Source organism: Nelumbo nucifera, chromosome 2 (genome assembly GCF_055504915.1).
Source record: "Nelumbo nucifera cultivar China Antique chromosome 2, China Antique-T2T, whole genome shotgun sequence".
NCBI classification, from domain to species: domain Eukaryota; kingdom Viridiplantae; phylum Streptophyta; class Magnoliopsida; order Proteales; family Nelumbonaceae; genus Nelumbo; species Nelumbo nucifera.
In genome coordinates this window covers 40427729-40449701 of record NC_142650.1, presented here as the reverse complement: position 1 = coordinate 40449701, position 21973 = coordinate 40427729, and the positions used below count along the sequence as shown (strand labels likewise).

At 34.6% G+C, this 21973-nt stretch overlaps 1 protein-coding gene across 1 annotated transcript; it reads left to right on the top strand.

Annotated features, from left to right (window-relative positions):
- The first annotated feature begins 3293 nt into the window (after positions 1-3293).
- Positions 3294-9280, top strand: LOC104599199 (neuronal acetylcholine receptor subunit alpha-5). Its single transcript, XM_010261637.3, has 2 exons — positions 3294-3498; positions 9042-9280. Exons 1-2 carry the CDS (start codon positions 3331-3333, stop codon positions 9087-9089), a joined length of 216 nt encoding a protein of 71 aa, XP_010259939.1. The 5' UTR covers positions 3294-3330; the 3' UTR covers positions 9090-9280.
- The last annotated feature ends 12693 nt before the right edge of the window (positions 9281-21973 follow it).

The following is a 21973-nucleotide window of genomic DNA, read 5'->3' as shown; positions in this document are numbered from 1 at the left end:
AAATTGAAATTCCCATGCCGAATAATTTTTTCCCATAAATTTAACACAAAATTCAGAGTGGTTACCAACCATTTTCAACAGAAAACAAGACAAATATAGAGAGATAAACAACCCAAAATATGACCGGAAAGAAATTACCAAAATACGTGAGCTTTCTGAAGAAAATCACCCAGATGGAACTTGCAATCTATGGCGGCCTGAAGTTCCAATGTCACCCAAGAATAACCAGAAATTCCAAAACTCTAAGACAATGGCTCTGATACCATGATAACTTTTCCTTTGACAGAATTTTGATTGAATGGCTCAAATGCCTTTTCATTCTGATTTCCTTGAATATATAGCTGAATATACAGTAATTAAAGGTTGATTTGTCTCTACCTACAACTATACTGATTTACAGAGATTTAAGGCTGATTTATCTCTACCTACAGCTATACTGATTTACAGAGATTTAAGGCTGATTTATCTATACCTACAGCTATACAATCTTCTTATGGAAAGATAATATGAAACAAAATAAATAGGCTGTACAAAATAAATGTTTGCTCTATATGGCAACAAGCTCAAGGCACAAGGTTCCCCAAGTTTTGGCCATAATGGGGCTGAGAAGAATGGGTTCACCAGGCAGCATTCTCTACCACCCTCCACTAGTTCAGTGTCACCACAGACACAAAGGTTGGTTAAGGCAAATACAGGTGTTCACGGTTCGGTTTGGTGTGGTTTGGAGAAGATCTCACTAAAACCTCTCCTATAATGCCATATACTGTTTTTCAGGTAGACTTCTGTGGTGCCTTGCCTTCTAGACTCATAGTGGGTTAATTGTATCACTTTGCAAGGAGGGAACCACCACATTTATACACCATCATCTCATAGATCTAGGAAGAAAACAAGAAATAAAAATAAAATTCACCTCTTATAATTCCGAGATTGGGGCCTACAAATCTATTCTGCTCATACTCTTTAGAATATAACAAACAAAATATGAAAAGGAAAGTAAAAAAAATCAAGTTTAGAAGAAGATCAAATGTGCAAGCCAAAGGTTTTGGTCACCAAAGTCAGCATGACCAGAACCTTTCTAACACCGAAGCCATCATTTCTAAACAAAATCATTCATCTCAGAGATTAGAGGACAAACCAGATATTCAAATGTAGATACTATGGTGTTAATCCGGGTATAGGGCTCCTGTTTATAGCAAACTGGTTATAATGGGTTTGGCCAATAATTGGTTCTAAAGTCCAAAAAAAAAGTCACCTAATCCGGGTATGGGGCTCATGTTTATAGCCAACTGGGTCTCCATGTTCTATAAATTTTTTAGGTTAATATTTTTCCATTTTACCCTTGTTAATTGTAAAGGTTTTTGGGCACATATCTAATGTTATATATTTATAAAAAAATAAAATATTGGGTACATCTCTGATATTGTGCATTCATTATATTAAACAAAAAAAAGTTTTATGCATAAGAAATAATTTTATCAATGATGGAAATGTAATACAAAATTTAATGTCAACCTATAAATCAAACAATTTTTATTTTTAGATGGTGGATTAGTGGTTTAAGTCAAATGATACCATAGACAAACAAAAATTAAGTGTGACAAGTAAAAAATATTTTATATAATGTAAATGAAATATATAATTTAAAGGGAAAATTATAGTAAAAGTCGGTTCTACATTTAAAATTAAGTTGTAGGTTGGCCCAAAAACCAACAAAACTCTAACAAATGGCTCTACATTTCAAATTATAAAAACCCCTACCATGTCATTTGAGGCTTATGGTGGTTGTTGCCAACATGCGACTCTTATTCAATGTTGGACACAACAAAAAACCTATACCGAAAATAGGTTTTCAATTTCTCTCACACTTCCTCTGTCTCTTCCTCCCTTATCTCTCACTCTCACAGTCATCTTTCAATCTCCTACTCCATTTGTCTCTCCCACTTTCTTATATTTGGTCTGTAGCCAAATCAAAACGTCTCTCTCTCTCTCTCTCTATTGTTCTCCTCAATCTTTCTCATTTTTCCCCCTCCCTCTCCCTCTCGATCAATATTTCATTATCTCTCAATCTTTATCGTTCTCCAATTGGTGTAAATTTCATAGCCAAGAGTTTCTTGTGAATTTTTATCAAATTGGTGTAATAATTTTTGAACCATACCAAGTTGGTCTCATGTTCTTTTATACAATCTGATTAATACCATATAATTGCGTAAGAAAAAAAAAACAAGAGATGAAGCTAGAGAGAAATTAAAGGAGAATGATAGAAATTAAGGGAAAAATGAGAGATTTACCGAGAAAGAGAATGAAAGAAATTAAGGGAGAACGATAGGTAGAGAGAGAATGAGACAAATTGATATAGAGAACGTAAATACATAAATCAAAAACCATTTTTATTTATTTTCAAATCACATAGTCGTTGAGCAGATAAAGATGACTATGAGTGAGAGAGCGTGAGGGTGAGAGAGAGAGAGAGTGAGAGAAACTAAAAACCCTATTTTTTATTTTCCAATAACCCAACATTAAAGGGCAAATTCAGTATAAGCTTTTTGTTGTGTCTAGTATGGATTAAAAGTCCCATGTTGGCAACAACTACATAAGCCTCTAATGACATGATGAGGGTTTTTATAATTTCAAATATAGAGCTAGTTGTCAGAGTTTTGTTGTTTTATGGACCAACTTGTAGCCTCATTTTAAATGGACAACCTGCTTCAACTATAATTTTCCCTAATTTAGAACTAATCCAAAAGTAATGCTATTTTCTTATCTAGATGGTGGATCAATGATGCATCCCTATGATGTCATAATTGAATAATAAATATTTAAGTTTATTTTTAATCATAGTGTTACTTTTGTTAATTTTTTATTTTTATCCTGACTATGATATATCTAAAATTCAAGTAATTAATATGAAGAAAATTTTTTTACATGCAACACATATACTTAATTATTATATATTTAAATATATATGCATATATATGTTTAAATACATTATATATATATATATAAATTGCTGTTTGTTTCAATTTTTAACTTATAATTTGATGCACAGTTGGATGCTTATGTTTGAGAAAACGTATAATTTATATAATTAGGTTAAACCCATAGAATGGCCCAAACTGTATGAGAAAACGTACTTATTAACATTTCAATTTATTATGGGTTTGTAATTCGGTTAAACCCAATAGAATGGCCCAAACTGTATGAGAAACCGGTCAAACTGTTATCGTAGGTCAGAGTTATCACTACAGCCAAACGAACGAAACATGAGGATTATTAAAGAGCAAAGTGAGGAGAGAGAGAGAGAGAGAGAGACTGCAGCAGCCGAAGGAAAAGATGGGGGGAGGAATGGAGGTGCACAAGAACAGGTACATAGAGGACTGGAACTCGGCGAGGGAGAATCTGGAGCTCAACTTCCGTTGGACCCGGCGCAACTTAGCACTCATCGGCATCTTCGGCGTCGCTATCCCCATCCTCGTCTACAAGGGCATCGTCAAAGAATTCGTAATCACGAAAACCTAATTTTCCTCATCTCTCTGCGTGATATGATTTCTTTCTCTACAATCAATTTGAGCTCTATTCTACCCCCTTATTCAATCTAATAATGTCAATTTGTCTCTGTGCCGTTTTTAATTCATTTAATCCCCTAAATTTCTCAATTCATGTACGGATCGAACTCATTGATCGTTTTCTTTTTCTTGATGTTGTAACTAAGTAGATTATTTTGGGTCTTAAAGTTTGTAAGTCTGGTTCGTTCTGGAATAATTTTTCGAGCCCTATTAAGATCTTGTGCTCAGTGATGAAAGAGGCATGAGAACCACAAAACCCCATAATCACCCTCTTCATATTTTTTTTTCTAATCCACAATGTCATCTTGTCAACTTTAGATTTATGTTATCTCTTCCTGCATATGTTAGCTTCTCTACCCAAGAATTGTCATTAGTTCCTTCCAATAACAAAGCTTGGTTCCACCCTGAGATTTGTGGAAATTGCTTATTTCCCTATTTTATTTGATCTTCTTTCATATAATCCTAAAGTTTCAGAAAAAAGTACATTTATTGAACAAGTAATCATGACTTGTATTCTGGATGGAGCTGATTTTCTTTTACTAAAACTAGTTGGGTGCATGCACGTGTATATTTATCATATTATTGCTAAAATAATATATTTGAAGTATGTTTGAAGTATGAAAAACAATACACAAAAATAATATTGACTCAATTCTCCATCAATTTATAAACTAACTTTAGCATACAATCAAACAATTTAAGATTATAAGCTAATCATCAGGGTGGGGGCCAAGCTAAATTGAACCAATTTGATAAACTACTTATAATCCGACATGCTTTACATGGTTAGATGAAAAAAATATGATTGAATATATAAATAACCCAATGAATGCTCATAGCAAACAATCACCCAATACAATCAACTTTAAAGCTCATCAACTACTAAAAACAATAAAGATTGGTGCAGAGAACAAGTAAAAGTTCTAAGTTTAGGGCTTATGAGGTGTTACCATCAACTGAATCTATTCATAGGACATTTTGAGCTAAATTGGCTTGAAATTGAAGAATTGCTAGAACATCTTTTTGTTCTACCATGCATGTGTCAACAACTTGAAGTCTGTCATTGAATCAACAAATCATAATCCCCAGTTGTGATATCTAACTCGTGTTCTGAACAAAACACCATCCTCCTATGCCTCCTAAAACAGTACAAAAATTCACAGAAATTGAAAATCCTTACTAACACCCTAAAAATGCCATTCGAAAACCATTATTTTGTTATCTAATAATTTGATAATTTATAATGATGCTAATTCCAATAATTACTATTATTTAAAGTAAATTTCAATAGTTTTATTATTAGAAATTACTGAAAATTATTTAAATTTTGTTATTCAAAACAATTATTGATAACTATTTTTTTATTCAATAATTTCGTAATATTATAATTATGCTAATTTCAGTAATTTTTCTTATTAAAAATGAAAATTATTGATAATTAATTAATAATAGCACTAATTTTAATACTAAAATTATCATTATATTATTTTCAATTTTTTTCTTTTTATCTATTTTCCTTAAGGGTAATTATGAGAAATCAGTAATAATAACAAAAATTATTGAATAATAATAACTGTTATTAAATAATAATAATAGTTACAATAATTTCAAATATGATAGTTACATAATAATAACAATTATAATTGTCCCATAGAAATTATTTATAATTTCAAATTTATTGGAAATTATTGATAATTAAAAAATAATAACAGTAATTTTTTAAATAACTTTTGTTATTTAATAGTTTTGTTAAAATTAATTTTTTATTCAATAATTTGTTATTTCAGAAATTTTATAATTATGGAAATTTGAGTTTTTACAGTAATTTTGCTATCCAATAATTTGATAATTTTGAAATTATTGGTAATTTCAAAATTATTGAGGTTATTAATAGTCAAAATTATAGGTGATTATTTTTAATAATGACTAATAAATTGATAATAACAATTACTGAAATTACCATCATTATGAAATTATCAAATTTTGAATAACAAAATAATTATCAATAATTATTATTGAATTATCAATATTTTCAATAGTTTTTTTGTAATAATTGTAAAACCATTTTAAAAATTATTATTGTTATTATTTAACTATTAATAACCTCAATAATTTCAAAATTATCAAGTTATCAAATCATATCCTGTCATTTCTTTCACATCATAATCTCCATAGTACCACCTCCAAATACATCTGTGAAGTGGGTTCTCACTTCTTTCCATGTGGCTTCTGCTCACTATAGAAGCAAATTGACAGAAACCATGTAGACTTTTGCTATACACATTTGTGTTTTTAGGACACCTGTCTCTGTCATATGTATCAGTTATATGTAGGGGCAAAATAGAAGGTTGAGAGTTTGGTCGTCAATTCAGAGATGTATTAAAAGGGGTAAAATTGGTAATATAGGGTGTTCAACCAAAGAAAATTGATTCATTCTCATTTTTATAAATGGTAACAGATTTCTTATATATGACTATCAAAAATGGTAACCTTTTCCCAGAAATCTCCCTTTTAAGCAGTTAAGTGGAGATTAGAAGATATTCATTGAGAGGTCTTTCACGGAGGAGGAAATTAAAGCTGCAATTTCCATGCTGGCGGCTGATAAATCGCCTGGACTGGATGGCCTTACCAATTTGTTCTACATTAAATGCTGGGACACTGTAAATCAAGACATTGTGAATGTTTTTCAGGCTTTTCATGATAATGCCTCTTTCCAAAGAAGTTTAAATGCTACCTTCATCACTCTCATCCCAAAAATTGAAGGGTCTGTTAATGTCAAAGATTTCAAGCCAGTTAGTCTCCATCACAGTTTTTATAAGATTCTGGCTTAAGTCCTTGCTGAGAGAATGAAAGGGGGTGTTAGGAAGTGTTATTTCAAATAATCAAAGTGCCTTTGTCCATGGTAGGCAGATGCTTGATTCGGTCCTCATTGCAAATGAATTAATTCACTCAAGAAGAAGGGAGGGAGTCCCAGGTTTAATTTGTAAGTTAGATATTGAGAAGGCTTATGATCATGTTAACCGGAGGTGCATTGATTTGGTATTGCAACATATGAATTTTGTGCAGAAATGGAGAAATTGGATCAAAGTCTGCACAACCTCTCCTAAGTTCTCAGTCTTGATTAATGCCAATTAGTAGTTTTTTTTTTTGATAGCTCTAGGGGGCTGAGGTAGGGTGACCCTCTTTCCCCTTTGCTTTTTATCTGTGTGATGGAAATCCTCACCCTGTTTTGTAAGAAGGTAGCTGATGCTGGCAGTTGGGAAGGCTTTGCTATTTGTTCGGGGGGGGGGGGGAGGTCGATATTCTCCAGTTTGCTGATGATACTTTGTGCCTTGTGGATGCTTCTCCGTCCTACTTGGAACTCATTTTTGGAATCTTAGTCTGGTTTGAGGTGGTTTCTGGGCTAAAGGTGAATTTGAACAAAAGCCATATCCCCGTGAAGTATTTGGATCTGCCTTTGGGGGCTAATTGGCTTTCTTCTTCGATTTGGGATCCAGTCATTGAAAGATTGGAGAGGAAATTATCATCTTGGAAGGATAAATACCTCTCTTTTGGAGGAAGGGTGACCTTGATAAAAAGTATCCTCTCAAATCTGCCAAGTTATTTCCTTTCCTTGATCCCTATCCCAATTGGAGTTGCTAAAAGATTGGAGCAGCTTCAGAGGAGTTTCCTTTGGAGGGGTTGGGAGGAGGAGAACAGGGTTCATCTGGTTAATTGGGACCACGTTTGTCTTCCTAAAGCTAAAGGTGGTGTAGGAATAAGGAAATTGAAGAATTTTAATACTGCTCTCTTGTGCAAGTGGATTTGGAGATTCTCGGCTGAGAGGAATGCTTGGTGGAGATCCCTTATTGCTGACAAGTATGGGGTGGAATGGGGAAACTGGAGAACTAGAGCTCCCCCTCTAATTTGGGGCAACTCTCTGTAGAAAGGAATTATGAAAAATTTTCCTATTTTCTGGGAAGGGATTTCTGTGACTGTGGATAAAGGAGATAGAACAAAATTTTAGAAGGATATGTGGTGTTTGGATGGCCCCCTTGCTGGCTCTTTCCCTTTCCTTTTTAGATGTGCTGTCAACCAAGAGGCTACTGTGGTTGATTACTTCTATTTGCTTGAGGATTCAGTGTCTTGGTCCCCTCTCTTTAGGAGGAATTTGTTTGATTGGGATTTGGAAGAATTTGTGGAGTTGATGACTCTCCTTCATAAGCAGAAGATAGATGTTCTTAGGGATGATAAGTGGTGCTGGAAATGGAAGCCGAATGATGTTTTTTCTGTGAAGTCCATGGCTGCTAAATTATGCAGTGTGGGGCATACTGATTTCCCAGTTAGTCAGATATGGAATTCTATGAGCCCCTCAAAATCTAATTTTCTGGTTTGGACGATGGCCCTAGACAAATGCCTTTCCAGGTCTAATATGTTAAGGAGAGGCATTAAAATTCTGGATTCAGCTTGTGCTCTTTGTGGGACTGCCACAGAAACTACAGATCATTCATGTCTTCACTGTCCGTTCTCCTTTCAGATTTGGATGCATTTTCTCAAAGCGTTGTGTGTTAGGTGGGTCATGTTGAGATCGGTTAAGGAGCACCTTTGTAGTTGGAAATCAAAGGGTCTAAGTAAGAGAGGAAAGCTGATGTGGAAGACAATCCCTGCTGCTGTTTTGTGGTCCATTTTGGCTGAAAGGAATAGTAGAGTTTTCTGTAATAGATCTATGGGTCTTGATGATGTAATTCAGAGAGCAGTGGGCAAGCTGATTTCTTGGATTTCCATTTCTGGGGAGTTCAGAGATCTTAGCTTGCCCGATTTGTTTCAGTCTTGCTCCTAGTGGAGATTGTAGTCCCGGCTGTTCTTCAGACTGCCTTCTTGGGTCTGAATTTCAGTCTGTATTTGATTTTCTGAGTTGAATAAAATTACATCACCTTTTACAAAAAAAAAGAAAACTATCAAAAATGTTAACTACCAGTGGTTTCTACTTTCAGTAGTGCAATTTCAGTTTGTTGAAATATATAATGTTTTCTCCCCTCATTCTAATTGTTGGCCAAGCAAGAACATTGCAAAATTATCATTTTTTTTTTAATTGAAGAGAATTCAGCCAATTGAGAGGGATTTGACTTAGTTTACTTTAAATACCCTATTCTGATTATTAGTTCTTCATTTATGAAATTTTGGTTGGGCTTCTTACATTTTGATTATTGCAATAAATGAATTGTGGAGCATGGGGCTGAAAATCTTACCTAAAAAAATAAACCGTAATTGCTGTTTAGCCTTTATCTTGATTCTCATGTATATTGCTTCATGGAATTTAAGTTGGTTTGATGTTAATTCACTAACAAATTGGTAACTTTTCTGACAATGTTTGAGTGCTAGTTGGTTTCTTATAAAATGCTCTTTCATGTTGGAAGTATAATTCAAGTGAACTATTTTCCTTTGTAGTAAGTAGGCTTATTATTTCCTTTTTCTAATATTCTGTTGTGGTGGTGACAGCATATGCAAGATGAGGACTATCGGAGGCCATATAGGAAATTTATGTGAATTTTATGAATTTGTTCTGTAATAATGATGGCTCAAGTGACCGAGATCTGTCAAAATTATGTGCCTTCTTCGATTTTGGTAACCCTTATTTCTTGTTTTCACCTGTGGATTTTGGCTTTGCCATTGTTTTGCTATACTTTGATGACAGTTTCGTTGTTCTAGCAAGTTGAATGCTTTATAATTGTGACTTCCACCCGGTCTCTTTTCATTTTCAACTTTTCATTTTTTTTTCTTTTTCATCTCTCTCTCTCTCTCTCTCGTATATTGGATGTACAGCTTTAGTTTGTCCAAAATGCCTCTGGTTTAGGCTAGTATTGCCACCTAACTCTTGATTCCTTCTTGTTGCTTGTCTTGCTAAGGCATCAGCCATGCTATTAGCTGATTTTGATGTCCAGTTATAAGTTGTCCTCAATGTTTTAGACTTTTAGCTTATTTCTTTTATCTGCCTCATGGTGTACCTATATTTCCAATAACTCAATGTCATTTTTGAGCCAGCACACAATATGTGAGTTCTCCTTCAACCATATATATATACCAGTCATCCATTGCTCCTGCTATTGTCTAAATAAAATAGTTCTCTCTCAAATGCATCGTGTCATTATTTCCTTATTAACAACTCATCCGGCCATTTGCTACTTGATGCTACTAGGTAGGCTACCAATTCCATTGTTTCTCTAAACTATGCTTAAAACTGTACTTTAGGCTCAGTTTGGAAAGAGTACAGATATAAATATGTACAGTATAAATACAAGGTTTTGCACTCTAATATATGATGTATGTATTCGTACTCCTTCCAAATTGAGCTTTGTAGATGCACGATCCTAACTCAAACTGCTATCTGTTTCATGATTGGGCCAAAATTTGCAGAAACCAGCTTCCTATGAAACCTGGTTTGTGGTTTCCCTATCGATTTTATCCATCGAAGTTGAGTTTTACTCGGCGCTGAAATAGAGGGTCAGGGGTCTTAGTTATGCATACGGGTTTTAATGGACTGGTTTTGGATTGGACCTGTCCAAATCAAAATCAATTTGGATGGATTGGATAGATAAAGAAGATATATTGAATTGGACCAGTCCAGACTTAATGGTTCAAAGTATTTATCGGATTGGACCTGGTCCATCCGTAATGAATTTATATTGGATTGATACAATATCTGGCCCATTGATAGAAGATAAGTATATAGGTGTCAATAGTCTAGGTTTGAGTTAAAACCAATCTAAATTAAAACAAATTTGAACAGATTGGACTTTCCAGACATTGAATTGGACCAATCCAAAATATTCAATGGATTGGATTTTACCTGGTCCATTTGTAATGGGCTCACATTGGACTGGATCAGATTGGGCCAAATCCAGTCCAATTGACACTCCAGTTATACGTAATCTGTCTTATAGGGGCGAAAGTAGTAATTGTGTGATCAACTGATGGTGGCTCAGTTGGTATGGATCTCTGGTTAGTTGTACCTGAGATCTGGGATCAAATCCTGCCCCCACCAGAGATTGAGGGGTTGAGGCTTGAGGGGATGGGGGATGGGCTACCTCGTTGTGTAGTTCCATGAAGAGAAAAACAGAAAAAATGTAGCAATTGTGTGGCAACCTTAAAGCTGTGCTTGGCTTGAAAGAAAATGTAGGGAGAGGATAGAAAGAAAGAAATCCATGATTTTCAGCAGCACGCTTGAGGATAGAAAACTGAAAAGAGTAGTTCACATTGCGGAACTTTAGGTCAAAATATAATTTTTTAAACTGCTTGCGTTGCAAAGACAAAACATTAAGAAAGCTGGATGTAACGAGCAACACATTGACACACATGGTAGACAAAAATTGGACATCCTGTGTTTCAATGAGGCAATATTGATGCATACAAATATGTACAGTGCAGATACATAACAAATAATACAAAATACAAGGTTTTGTACTCTTTCTGAGCTGAGCCTAATAAGGTTTAGTTTGAAAAGGATACAAATACAAGTATGTATGATACAGATATATACAAAATACAAGGTCTCGCACTCTACATATTTTTATATGTAGAGTGCAAATATAAGGTTTAACAATACAAAATACAAGGTTTTGCACTTTAGTCAGCCCATGCCTTTTGTATCACATATTTGGCCACTTGATGAATCAAGACAAAATGAGGAAGTAACAGAACACTTCACATGGCTTGTGATGTCAATCCCTCATTGGTATTGGTTTGATAGAAAATTAGTGAGAAACAGAAAGTTTCCCTTGTTTTCTATCCGATCAAACATAAGCGTAATTCTCATGAAAGGTAGGAATACAAATATAAATATGTACAATACAAAACAATACAAAATACAAAGTTTTACACACTACATATTTGCATTTTTACTCCTTCTAAATTGAGCCTTAAGGAATCTCACAAAAATCACATAACTTCAGTTCTCTTTTATTTACTATCAAACCAAACATAGCTTCAGTTGTCAGTTCTCACTTCTCATGAATGAAAGAATGTGTGACTGGTCAGCTTTCATATTTTAGTACTGTTGTTGGTTCCATAAATTTGAATTCGAGAACTTCATTGCCGACTATACCACCAAAGTTGCATCCAGTAGGGTTCTTTTGCGTTATTTTACAAGCTTATCAGAAAGAGTTTAATTGCATCTCTTTAGGCTTTTTCTTTTTTGTTTTTTGTTTTGGATAAAAAAACCTTTCATTAAAGAAAACCAACAAACATCACCACATAATAAAGGCTAAAGAAACTAGTACCAACAAAAGAAGCACAAAGAACCTAGACAAGCAAAACTACGGAGGGTGGACACAGAGGTTGTTCACTGATCCCACTCTAACAGATCCTGGAACCAAAGAGCTGAATGCAACCAGGTAGAGACTGAATTGTTTAAATCTTCTTTGGCTAGTTCATGGGCGACATGGTTTCCCTCTCATTCAATGAAGATAAATTTCACACCATCAAGAGAGAGAGAGAGAGAGAAGACTGTAGATATCCAATAACAGAGACCAAGCATTTGTATTGCTTGAGAAATGGCATTAGCTGTAGATTTTGCATCACTTCCAACTATCAAGTTTGAAAATCCATACTCTTTAGCTAGTAAGCAGCATTCTCTAATAGCAAAAATACTCTGCAAAAGAAGCATAGCAGAGCCCATTCTTTCCAACAAAAAAGAACCAAAAGCATCTCTAAAAATTACTCTGAAACCTCTAATACCAGATTTTAGGAAACTGCCATCCACATTTGTTTTAATAAAGCTGGAGTTGGTTATTGCAAAAAAAAAAAAAAAACTGTTCGCTTGAGTTTCCAATTCAACATAAACCTGCTAAATGGCCATAACATACAATCATTCCTAACTTTCCAAATGCACCATAACATAATTACCATAAATTCCAACAAATCAGAATTCTGCACATTTGAGTCTTCAAATTTATCTAACCAATGTTTCCACCACACTGCAAAGTTTGGATCATTCAATTCTAGACCAATAATCAAATCCATTTTACTTCCAAACCACGTAGCTCTAGCATAACCACAAAAAAAAAAAAAAAAGATAAATTGCAGATAGGTACTCTGTACTTTGGGGATAGTCTCATCTTGGGGTTTGAACTTTCAAATGTGCCACTTTAGTACCTGAATTTCTGGACACATACATTTAAATTCAACTCTGTTAAGCTAATGTTACAATGAGGGGTAAAATTATAAAAATGCCATGTATTAACTCTCTTTTCTTCACCCTTCATTTGACTCCGGACCCAAACCATTGGTGGCAAAGTGTTCAAATGTGAGACTACCGCCAGTGAACAAACCAGGGTGAGCTTACTTTGCCACCATTGGCTTGCATCTAAATTCCAAAAGTTGAAGAAAGATGAATTTTGAAAATAGAGAATCAGATAATGGACATTTTCATAATTTTATCCCTCACTGCAAGTTAATTTAATGGAGTTGGACTTAATTCTCAGTTTGGAAAGAGTACAAATGCAAATATGTACAGCGTAAGTACATACAAAATAATACAAAATATAAGGTTTTGCCCTCTACATATTTGCATTTGTACTGCTTCCAAACTCAGCCTAAATGTATATTTTCTAAGTTCTGGTACTAAAATGACACATTTGAAAGTTCAGGCCCTAAGGTGAGATTACCCCAAAGTACAGGGTACCTATATGCAATTTACCCAAAAAATTATAATGCATGAAAAATGGATTCCGGTACTCTTTCACATAATGGACACACATCTTTTACATTCAAACCTAAGTTTGCAAAATTTTTCATTACAACTATGCCATTCAAACAACATTTCCAAATGAAACTCTATATTTTAGGTGGAATGTTTAAAGATGCTGCTTGTGTCCTATCTTTTGAATGTTCCAAGCTTTGATGATGGGCTATAAAATAGGCTGATTTTACAGTGAATCTTCCCATTGAATTGGGAGCCTACATTAATTTATTACTGCAATTCAATCCTACAAATTTGATTTGTTATTTCAAGACTGGAATAATTTGCAATTTTATCTTTGTCCCATCTGGTAGTATGTGGGTCAATGAAACCTTTGAACTACTCTATTTTTCTGGTTTGGGTTAACTTTGGGGGCCAATTGGTTTGAAATTTGGAAGTGTTTCTGCCTTAGGGATCATCCCAAATACGGACAGACTCACCATTTACAATTTTTCAATAATCCCACTCCAACACATTACTTCTAAGCAAAAGACTTCTAAAGCCCCATGAGCATTTCTTTGAATTCAAAATTTCATCATGTATTGGTCGATACGTATTGTATCGGGGCCTCTTTGATATGCTCCTACACAAGGTGTTTCGGAGTTCCACCTATTTCAGGGGGTAGGCGGGGCCTTAAACTCCTTGAACAAGTTTTGAAGAAAAAAAATAAAAAAAAGTAGAGTGAGCCAATATACAACCTGATACGCCCCTATCGGTGTATCAGGCTGTATTGATATCTTGAAGCTTGCTTTGGAGTAAATATGACAGAAAATTTTCCCATTGAGGCATCTCGATCCCCTCAATTACTATGCCCACTAACAGTTCTTATTGTCGGTGTTTAGAAAATCAGACCGGACCAACCAGTTGGATCAGTTGAACTATGACCCAGGACCTTGGTCAGTTCGGTCATACCCTAGTAATTGCTTTGGTTAAAAAACTGGTGGCCAACTAGTTTAACCGGAAAACCAGTGAACTGGTCCCAGTTTCATAAAACTGTCCAGGTCTTTAACTAATAGAAAGTTTAAAATGTACTCAACAAGAGGGAAAATCTATGGTGTGGGAAAGACATGGTATGGGAAGAGTTTTGACCAATCAAAACCCATCCATGAATTTTGATAAATAACACCTGATTGGTTACCACGTTTATGATTCCAGTTGACTGGTCAGAAGTTTTTTAGATATCATATCTTTCCCATATCATAGTCGAACCCTCAACAAGATTTGAAGCTATAGCCTCTTATTTTCATATATTGCTTAATTACCATTAGTCCATCTCTTAACTTTTGTTAATTAATGACTTTTTATTATATACATTACTTTATTAGCATGTATTTAAAGAAAATGTAAATTAAGAGACTTGAACCCTAATCATTTGCTTTAAAAATTAAGGAACTTGCCACCAATACACCATATTTAAGTATTCTAAAAGTTGTAATATCTATCTATCTATATATATATGCCAAGTAATAACGGTTCGACACCGGTTGAACTTCTAACTTGTGAACCTCTCCCCTCTCCGGTTCTATGCCCGGTCCGGTTCTCAGAACATTGCTTATTATTACAAAATCTCCATGCTAACTTAGAAAGGAAATGGTTCTATTAAAAAGCTTGGGGGTCTCTAAAACCAATACCTCCATTGAATTTTTTTGGGCAAATTTCTTAAACTACCCTTATGGTTTAGCTAATTGTAAGTAGACATGTTCATGGGCCGGGTAGCCCGACGGCCCGACCCGGGCCAGCCCGCACCCCGGTCGGGCTTGGTCATGTAATTAGGCCCGTGGGCCTAACACAATAAGCCCGACTGTGTTATAGGCTGGGCTCGGGATTTGTCAAAAAAGCCCGGCCCGGCCTGACATTATATATTTTATAAAATACATAATATGTATTTTATATATTATATAAAATATATAATATTTATTGAAATATATATTTATAATTTAATATATACATTTTTTTATTTTTTCTTTATAATCTTTCTCTCTCTCTCTCTCTCTCTCTCTCTCTCTCTCTCTTCAGTTGCTTCAGCAATAGTAACAACATGGGCTAAATTTCAAGCTCGGGCCCAGGCCCGGGCTTCGGGCTTTTTATGAGGGCCGGGCTCGGGCCCAAGTTGTAGGCTCGATGGTCGGGCCAGGATTGGGCTCGGGCCTTAGAAAAATCTGTTAATACAGAGTGAAAGACCGGCCCGGCCCATGAACAGGTCTAATTGTAAGTATACCCCTACTGTTTGACTATTGTCTAACGCTACCCCTACTGTTTCTAACAATTGACTAGCTCTATCCTTATCGTTAACATTCGTAAATATTCCGTCAAAACCCGTACACACGTGACACTACTTGACATTTAATTTTTTTTAAAACACAATATTACCCTCGTCTCCTTCTTCTCGACCGGTAGGTCCGACACCCTCTTTCCTTCTCCAACCTCTCTCTCTCTTCCCCTTTTCATTCTCTTTCTTCCTTTTCTCCTTCTTCTCTTTCTAAAATAAGACACTCTCCTCCGACCTCTCTTCCCTCTGTCTGTTTGTGTAGGATAGAAGAAGAACAACAACTCTCATAGCAACCATAGTAGATGGAGCCACCAAAGAGATCAACGACAATGGAGAAGAAATCATGAAGACCATGTGATCCTCTCCCGCTGAGATATTCTCTCAACCCTCTTTCCTTTTCTTTATCTCTGTAAACCCTAGATGATATCACTTCTCTTCTCCATGATCTTAACCCTGGATCTCTTCCTCATCGTTCACTTTGCTCTTTTCTCATCATCTCCCTCTTCCCTTCTCTCTCTCTCTCTAAGAGAAAAACGTTGAGAGTAGCAGAGAAAGAGAGAGAGGTCCTTTATTGAATTGGTTTGATTTGGGGAGAGATGTGCTATATTAGGGTATAGGTAGGGGAAATGGGGCTCTGCACTTTGAAACCCTCCCCAAGACTTGATCTTTACACCAACAGAGAAGAGGAGTGATTTCAAGAAAACCCTAAACCTTTTGAGAATTCTGTTAATGAGGGAAAGGATAAAGCAGAGGCAGAAGCAAGGTTCAAAGTATCGATACGTGTCGACCATATTGACCGGTATGTGTCGTGTTGATGGCTTCCCGATACGCCCCTCTAGGGGTTGTATCAGGTCAGACCATGGTTCAGAGGGTAGTCGGGCCTTAAACCGACCCCTTTGAATTGGTTTAAAAAAACAAAACCTAAAAAAAGTACCGATACAGGCCGATATGCTGGCCTGTGTTGATACTTTGAACCTTGGGCAGAAGTAGCAAGTAGAGCTCTAATTTGCAAAAAGTTGAAAACAACAAGCATCACCACCACCAACAATGACAGTAGCAAAAAGTAGTGGTAGAAATACTCATTATTTGCTCAGGTCCCACTCATTATTTGCTCTCTAAGAAATCTCTGGCACTAGGCTCTAATTCTACGCCAAGGAGGCTCTTTAAGAAGCCTTTTCCACCACCATCTCCCTCCAAGCATATCCAGGCAGTATTGGCGAGATAGATAGATAGATAGATAGATAGAGAGAGAGAGAGAGAGAGAGAGAGAATGAAGGGGAAGAAGGGACACAACAGTGACAACGGTGACTTCATTATGCGAAGGTGAAGAGAGACAGAGAGAGACAGATGAGAGATTTAACAAAAGGGTAAAATTGAGATTTCAGCCTTTCCGTCAATATTTAATGGCAATGGTAATTTTTTGAAATAGTAGGGTATACTTAGTCAATTAGCTAAACCATAAGGATAGTTTAAGAAATTTACTTTTTTTACACAAGTTCTTCCAACTCATCCATTTTTTTTCCTTTTGTTTTCTTCCTCCCCCAAAAAAGTTTCCTCTAAATTCTAACCAATTGATCTCAAAGCCCTTTAAGAAATAAAAAGCATGACATTGCATATGTGAAAATGGCAGTGTACACTGCCTTAATCATAACTTCCTTTCTACCAGTAGACAAAATAGCCTCCTTCCAACCTATAACTATATTTTCAACTCTCTTCTTGGCCCTTAGATCATCTGAACAATACATCCACATACCCAACAGCCTTGATCTTCCTTGCGTTACATAGTAGTTAGATGGAAATGGCAGTGTACACTGCCTTAATAACAACTTCCTTTCTACCAGTAGACAAAATAGCCTCCTTCCAACCTATAACTATATTTTCAACTCTCTTCTTAGCCCTTAGATCATCTGAACAATACATCCACATATCCAACAGCCTTGATCTTCCTTGCCACTAATACTCTATTACATAGTAGTTAGATGGATAGACGATTTCTATGTAATTGTTTTCTTGTTGGACTATGAACTAGATCAATGATTTTTTGATCCATAGATTGCAGTTACCGTGTGGTATGGTATATGGTTGAGATTCTCGAGAAAGGGATGCAAATGGATAAAATTGAATTGGATATAGTTAGATCCAAGTTTGGTTTGTTTATATTCGAATATGATTTGAATATTATACATTGAATTTATATTGGACTTGGTTGAATTCGGATTGCAATCACTAATGAATAGTATAAATAAAGTTAAAACATCATAGGTGTTGTACACCTTGTGGAATGTGAGCCAATAAAAATTAAGTAGACCATATAACGCCTTTAAAGTGAATGATTAATTTTTTGATTCATTTTGCAGCTTTTGCAATGAAGTTCAACTCAATGTACAATATTACTTTAGAACCTATGAGTATATACATTTAAACAGAATCAAATTGAATTATATTAGATCGAATAAGGGGCGATCCATATTGGATCCAATTATAAACAGATGAATTTGTATCACTTTAATGGGATCAAATTCGAATTCAAATTCATATAATTGGGATACCAATTGCAGCCTCAGAGAAAGACTATTGTTATCCCATCCAGCCCATGTACACAAAATTGCATTCATCCAGATCAGGGGGATCAAATCACCAATGTAAAGATTTAAATTGAATTAGGTTGTTAACTGTATTCATGACTAAAGGAAATTATTTATGGACCTCTTGATAGAAATAAAAGACTATTTATAGGCCTTTACACCCATAACTTGGGTTTTTCATCACTTTTATTTGAAAAGAAAAACAAAATTGACAAAATAGAGAAAAATAGAGTGGTTGTTCGTGTTTTACTAGGGGCAAAAATGACATTTTCTTTTTAATTTCTTTTGATTAAATTTGTTTGAATGAATGTTAGGGTTAAAACTGTTATTTTCACTTTCATGTAATGGAAGGTCGATTAAGTAAGTTGATTGCAAACTATAGGGGGTGTTTTAGTAAAACACAAACTATAGGGTAGGTTTTAGTAAGTTTATGAAACTATAGGGCGTGTTTTAGTTTGAACCTTTGCCATTAGTTTGAAAGGCCATAGGTCCATGACTATGCCATACTTTTAATTGCTTGCCATAATTATATGCATTTTGACTTTTATTTTCTTAGTGGATATTTGTTGATAAGTGTTAAAATTGATTATTAAAATTTATATATTTATAAATATCAACACAAATTACAAATCTTTTGAGAATTAAAGTATATATATATACACACACATATTTTAATTCTTACATCAATTTTCAACAGATACCAATTGTGCCCCAATATCTCACACTTACCATTGAAGAATCTCTTTTTATGTATAAATAAATTATTTATAGTCAGTTAATATATATACATATATATTTATTGTTATTGATATATTTTTAGGATTTATTTAAGTTTCCCAGAGTATCCATGTGTATTAACCTTTTCATGCGTATCCAAAGTTATTGTGATACATCTCTTAAAACTTCCATCCAAATACTCCTTGCATTTCCTATACTTTGAACCTTGGTTAAGAGAGAGACAACAAAACCTTTTGGTCTTACAGGCTACAGCAAGGAGGATTCCCCGCCACTATGTCTCCTGAAACCTTCACTGTTCAAGTTGAATCTGAGGTTGCATACACTTGGAACTATAAGGTGGCTTCGCCCTCAATTGCAGGCATTGGTATAAAACCCCTTTCCGTGAGAAGTAATTTCTCCTCCATTGTTCCATAGAACATAGCTTGTTATGCTAGCTCAAATTTCTGGAGCCCATTTGGGAGGGCTTCAGCTTTGACTGATCAGCTACTTTCACTGAATTGCTTTGAAGAAGCTACTAAAAATAGCGTTATTGTCTTGCCTCAATGAAGCAAATTTTTGCCTTTTAGGTTTTCACCAAACATAACTTCTTAGCTTTCCAAATGGGCATTTAGAGCCTGTTTATTTCCTCTAACATGTAGCATCTAAAACTGTAATAATTACTTTAAGAGGTGTATAGGATTTGGAGAACTTTTCTTGGTTCTGATATGTAAATGTAGGCAATATTCTGCAATCTGCATGTTGAGTTCTAAAAAATTACAATTGACTGTTTCAACCCAGGATATAAGAAAATTTCTTTATCTATTTAATAATATAATTAGCAATTAATTAATGAATATAAAATGATTAAAAAACAAATAAATTAATAAAAAGTGATAAATAATTAAATAATGTTTTTTTAAAAAATATAGAACTAGAAATTATTAATAAATAATAAAAAATAAATAGGTAAAAATGATTGATTATTAAATAAATTATTCATAGTTAATAAACAATAAATATTTATTAATTATTCATATAAGTAACTAATTATTCAATAGTTAAATAATTAAACAAAATAATTGATTAATTGAATATTTAATTATTTTTATTTAGTAGTTAGTAACTAATTATTATTAATTAACTATTACTTTATTAATTATTTAATTTTAGTAAAGTAATTATTAATATCAATTATTTAAAAATAATTAAAATTTTTAGCATTTATTAAGTAGTTAAGTATTAACTAAACAATTTTCTATTAAGTAATTAAATATTAATTAAAAATCGACCCAGATGTTGAACTGTTTTTGCCTCCAAGTTGCAAATCAATGGTTCAACTGTTCAGGTAGAAATGGGGGTAATTTTGGAAAGTAGAAATAGATTTTATGATATCATCCAGTACATTAAGGCTTAGTAAAAGGTGGCAACCGAATACCCAACTTCGATGCCCAACATGAGGGTATTCACTCACGATTGGTTAGGCAAACCGAAAGAAAGTATAGATAAGAGGGCATATCAGGTCTTAAAGGGAAATCCAAACATCAGGTGCAGTCACATAGAAGTTGTGACAATCAACTAATAAAAGGCATCAATTATGCTCTATTTTGTGATGGAGGGCCTATCTCTCCTAGCAGAAGGATTTGTATTTCTAACAAGGGAATCATCTTACATAGGTCCTGCAAGAGGAAAGTTTTACTCTCAAGGTTTAGGTGTAGTAGAGGAAACAGAGCTGCAAGGGAGGTCTTATCTCTCCTAGCCAAGGCTTTTGAAAGCATACAGTGAAGGATGGAGGAACATCTCCGTTCGGACTCGCAATCAATTGTTGTTGCACTGCAAACGTCATCCCCTTCTTTGCCATGGCAGTGCCTTCACTTATTTTTTAAGTTAAAACCTTACTCGGTCAATTGGGATCACTATATTTATGTTTTTGTAAGTAGGAAATATAATGGTTCGCTAAAACTATTGACACTACATATATGGTTTGATTATATGCTAGGGTAATTTGTTTTTTTGAAAAGTTATTTATCCAGATAAGTGCATTTATCCATGTTCTTTTATTTTTCAGATAAATAAGACAATAGTCGTTTTAGTCATAAACAACTATTATAAAAAAGGTCAATTTTGTCCCATCCAAGTGTTGACAACTTTCTCCTTAGGTGAAAAAATTACTTATCCACTTGGGAGATGAGTATCAGTAACCCAGATAAGCGATACCCAAGAAAAGTAATTTTTCATGAACCCCACATAAATATAAAAAAAAGAACATGAATATCTTGGTCAATAAAAACCAAAATCCCACTGACCAACCTTCCCCCCCTCAGAATCCAAAAAACGAACAGGCCCTAAATTCAAAGTTGAGCTTCAAGTTTCTACTGGACCAGGCCGACTTACACTTTTGGTCTTGAGCTTATGTTTCAGGGAATTTTAGAGATGGGCTTTTCAAGCTCAAGCACAATACCCAGGTTTTAGTTGGAAGTGGGGACCTCCAATCTCATGCCTGCCTATTCTGGAATTTAGACAGGCCTAGATTGTATGACTAGGGTTTTGATATGAAAAGCCTCGTTTCGATGGGCCTAATTCGGTGAAAAAGCATATACCAAGAGATGAAAAGCCTCATTTTTCCAATAACTTAAAAATACAAGTTATTTTTTGTACATCTGTGTATTGATCTATTTTTGAAGACTCCTTTTGCATCTCAAGGTATTTTGAACTGGAGTGGGGCTTTAATCTAGTTGATTTTTCAGTTCTTTATCAGTTTATCAGTGATCTAATTGAGGTGGGTTTTGAATAATGTGAATGTATTGTCTTGATTTTGGGAGATTAACCAAGGAAAGAAGAGAGTGAATCCCCTTACCTAATTCCTCTAAGGGCTAAAAAACGATTTACAATTGTTCCATAAACAAAAATTGAAAATGACAGGTCCTAATACAACCCAATATCCATCTACACCATCTATTACTACATCCAAAGCTTTCCATAGCATCCTTCAGAAAAATCCTAATCCACAACCGTACGCTTTTTCCAGATCCAACTTACAAACAAAACCGTCCTTCCCACTACTCTGGAAGTTTGACAGGCCTAGATTGTATTACTATGGTTTTGATAAGTTCGGTGAAACAGCATA